This window comes from Geospiza fortis, unplaced genomic scaffold, assembly GCF_000277835.1.
Source record: "Geospiza fortis unplaced genomic scaffold, GeoFor_1.0 scaffold2359, whole genome shotgun sequence".
NCBI classification, from domain to species: Eukaryota; Metazoa; Chordata; class Aves; order Passeriformes; family Thraupidae; genus Geospiza; species Geospiza fortis.
In genome coordinates, this window is record NW_005055059.1 from 17,949 (window position 1) to 20,458 (window position 2,510).

At 60.5% G+C, this 2,510-nt stretch overlaps 1 protein-coding gene across 1 annotated transcript in view; it reads right to left on the bottom strand.

Annotated features, from left to right (window-relative positions):
- LOC102032583 (protein FAM160B2-like) overlaps positions 1–2,510 on the bottom strand; it is a 14,434-nt gene that overhangs the window by 8,345 nt on the left and 3,579 nt on the right. Inside the window, exons 3-4 of the mRNA XM_031065694.1 lie at positions 606–744; positions 11–117 (exon numbers count right to left, since the gene is read on the bottom strand). Coding sequence (XP_030921554.1) covers positions 11–117; positions 606–744 — 246 coding nt within the window. The remainder of the gene's footprint in view (positions 1–10; positions 118–605; positions 745–2,510) is intronic.

The window sequence follows — 2,510 nt, forward strand, 5'->3', positions numbered from 1 at the left end:
GAAATGCCACTTTGGTGGCTGCCCTCTTTCCTCCTCTCCAAAAATTAAGGATTTGGGGGTCCAATATCTGCCGCAGGCACCACGGGATGTCCGTCTGTCGCGCCGCGACGCTCTCGTCTGCGGGGATTGGGGATTTGGGATTCAGGGATTGGGGGATTCGGGGATTGGGGGATTCATGGATTCGAGGATACCAGGGTTCAGGGGTTCAGGTATCTGGGATTGGGGGATTGGGGAATTTGGGGGTCCAACATCTGCCGCAGGCGACACGGGATGTCCGTCTGCCGCGCCGCGCCGCTCTCATCTGTGGGGATCGGGGATTTGGGAACGGGGATTCAGAGATTCAGAGATCAGGGATTCAGGGATCTGGGAATTCAGGGATACAGGGGTTCAGGGGTTCAGGTATCTGGGATTGGGTTCAGGGGGGATTTGGGGCTCCAACATCTGCCGCAGGTGCCACGGGATGTCCGTCTGTCGCGCTGCGACGCTCTCGTCGGGGATCGGGGATTTGGGAATGGGGATTCGGGGATTCAGAGATCAGGGATCTGGGATTTGGGGATCGGGGATTTGGAGATCAGGGATTCAGGGATCTGGGAATTCAGGGATACTGGGGTTCAGGGGTTCAGGTATCTGGGATTGGGAGATTTGGGGGTCCAACATCTGTTGCAGGCGCCACAGGATGTCCGTCTGCCGTGCCGCAACGCTCTCGTCTGCGGGCACCGGGATTCGGGGGTTCAGGGATTCAGATTTGGGGATTCAGGGATTGGGGATTCAGGGGTTCAGAGATCTGGGATTTGGGGATCTGGGAATTCAGGAATACCAGGGTTAAGGGATATTGGACTGGGGGATTGTGGGATTGAGGATCCAGGGATTCAGGGATTGGGGGATTCGGGGGTTCAAGGATCTGGAGGTTCAGAGATCAGGGATTTGAGGATTCAGGAGTTCAGGGATTCAGGGATTTGGAGATTCAGGGATACTGGGATTCAGGGGTTCGGGGATCTGGGAATTCAGGGATTCAGGAGTTTGGGGATTTGGGGATTCAATGATCCTGGAATCTGGGGGTTCAGGCATTTGGGGTTTCAGGAGTTCAGGGATTCGGGCATTTGGGGTTTCAGGAGTTCAGGGGTTCGAGCATTCAGGGATCTGGGAATTCAGGGATACCAGGGTTCAGGGATCTGGGATTGGGGGATTCAGGGATCCAGGGATCCGGGGGTTCAGGGATTCAATGATCCAGGGAGTCGGGGATTTGGGGATTCAGGGATTTGGGGATCCAGGGATTCAGGGACTCAGAGACTTGGGGATTTGGGGAATCAGGGACTTGGGGATTCAGGGATACCGGTATTCAGAGATCAGGGATTCAGAGATCCAGGGATTTGGGGATTCAGGGATACCGGGATTCAGAGATCCAGGGATTTGGAGATTTGGAGATTCATGGATTCAGAGATTCAGGGACCCAGGTATTCACGGATTCGGGGATTCAAGGATGGGGCGGTGTTGCGGGCTCCCCCCGGGCACAGCAGCGGGACGGACGCCCCGGTGAGGTGCCAGCCGTGCCAGCGGGGCTCTGCCAGGGGTTTTCCCCGATCTGTGCCATCCCTAAATCCGGCTCCTCCGGAGCGGGAACAACGCTAGATGGCAATGTGAGGATGGAGCAGCTGCTTCCGCTCCGGCCTAGGACGCTGCCGGACATCCCGCTCCTCCCGCCGCCCGTCCCGTTCCCCCGGTGGGCACCGGAGACCCCCGGCAGAGCCGGCACCGGGATCCGCCGGGGAACCGGGGCCGGAGCGCTCCCGGGGTTCCCGGAGGGACGAGTCCCAGCCTGTGCCGGGAGTGTCCCAGCCTGTGCCGTGAGTGTCCCAGCCTGTGACGGGAGTTGTCCCCAGCCACCCCAAACCTTCCGTGCCGACCCCACCGCGCTGCCCGGGGGGCTCAGGGGGGCTGCGCAGGGCCGAGAACCCCGCGGGGGTAAATCCTGCCGGGCTTTGGGAAGGGGGTCCTGTCTCCGTCCCCAGGTGCCAGGGCAGCCACAGCGCACCGGGGTCCTGCCCAGGGCACGGGGTCCCATCGCAGGGGGCAGGGATTTGTCCCAGGACACGGGGTCCTGTCCCGGGACATGTCCCCTGCCCCAGGGCACAGTATCATTCCTAGGCCGGGGACCCCGTTTTAGGGCACAGGGACCCTCTCCAAAGACACACGGTCCCTTCCCAGGATATGGGATCGTGTGCCAGGGAATGGGGTCTCCTCCTAGAGCACTGCGACCCCCCTTCCTTGGGCACAGAGCCCTTATTCCCGTTTTTAGGACACCCTGTTTTAGGATACATGGACCTCTCCTAGGACACGACAACTCTGTTCCCACGCCACAAGGACTTTATTCCCACCTGAGACCCCGTCCCGGGAAACACGGAGCTCATCCCGGGAAACACGGAGCCCATCCCGGGACAAAAGCACCCCAAGCCCGGGGCACCGGGACCCTCTCCCCGCACCCCACTCACCGGTGGCCTCCAGGTAGTAGC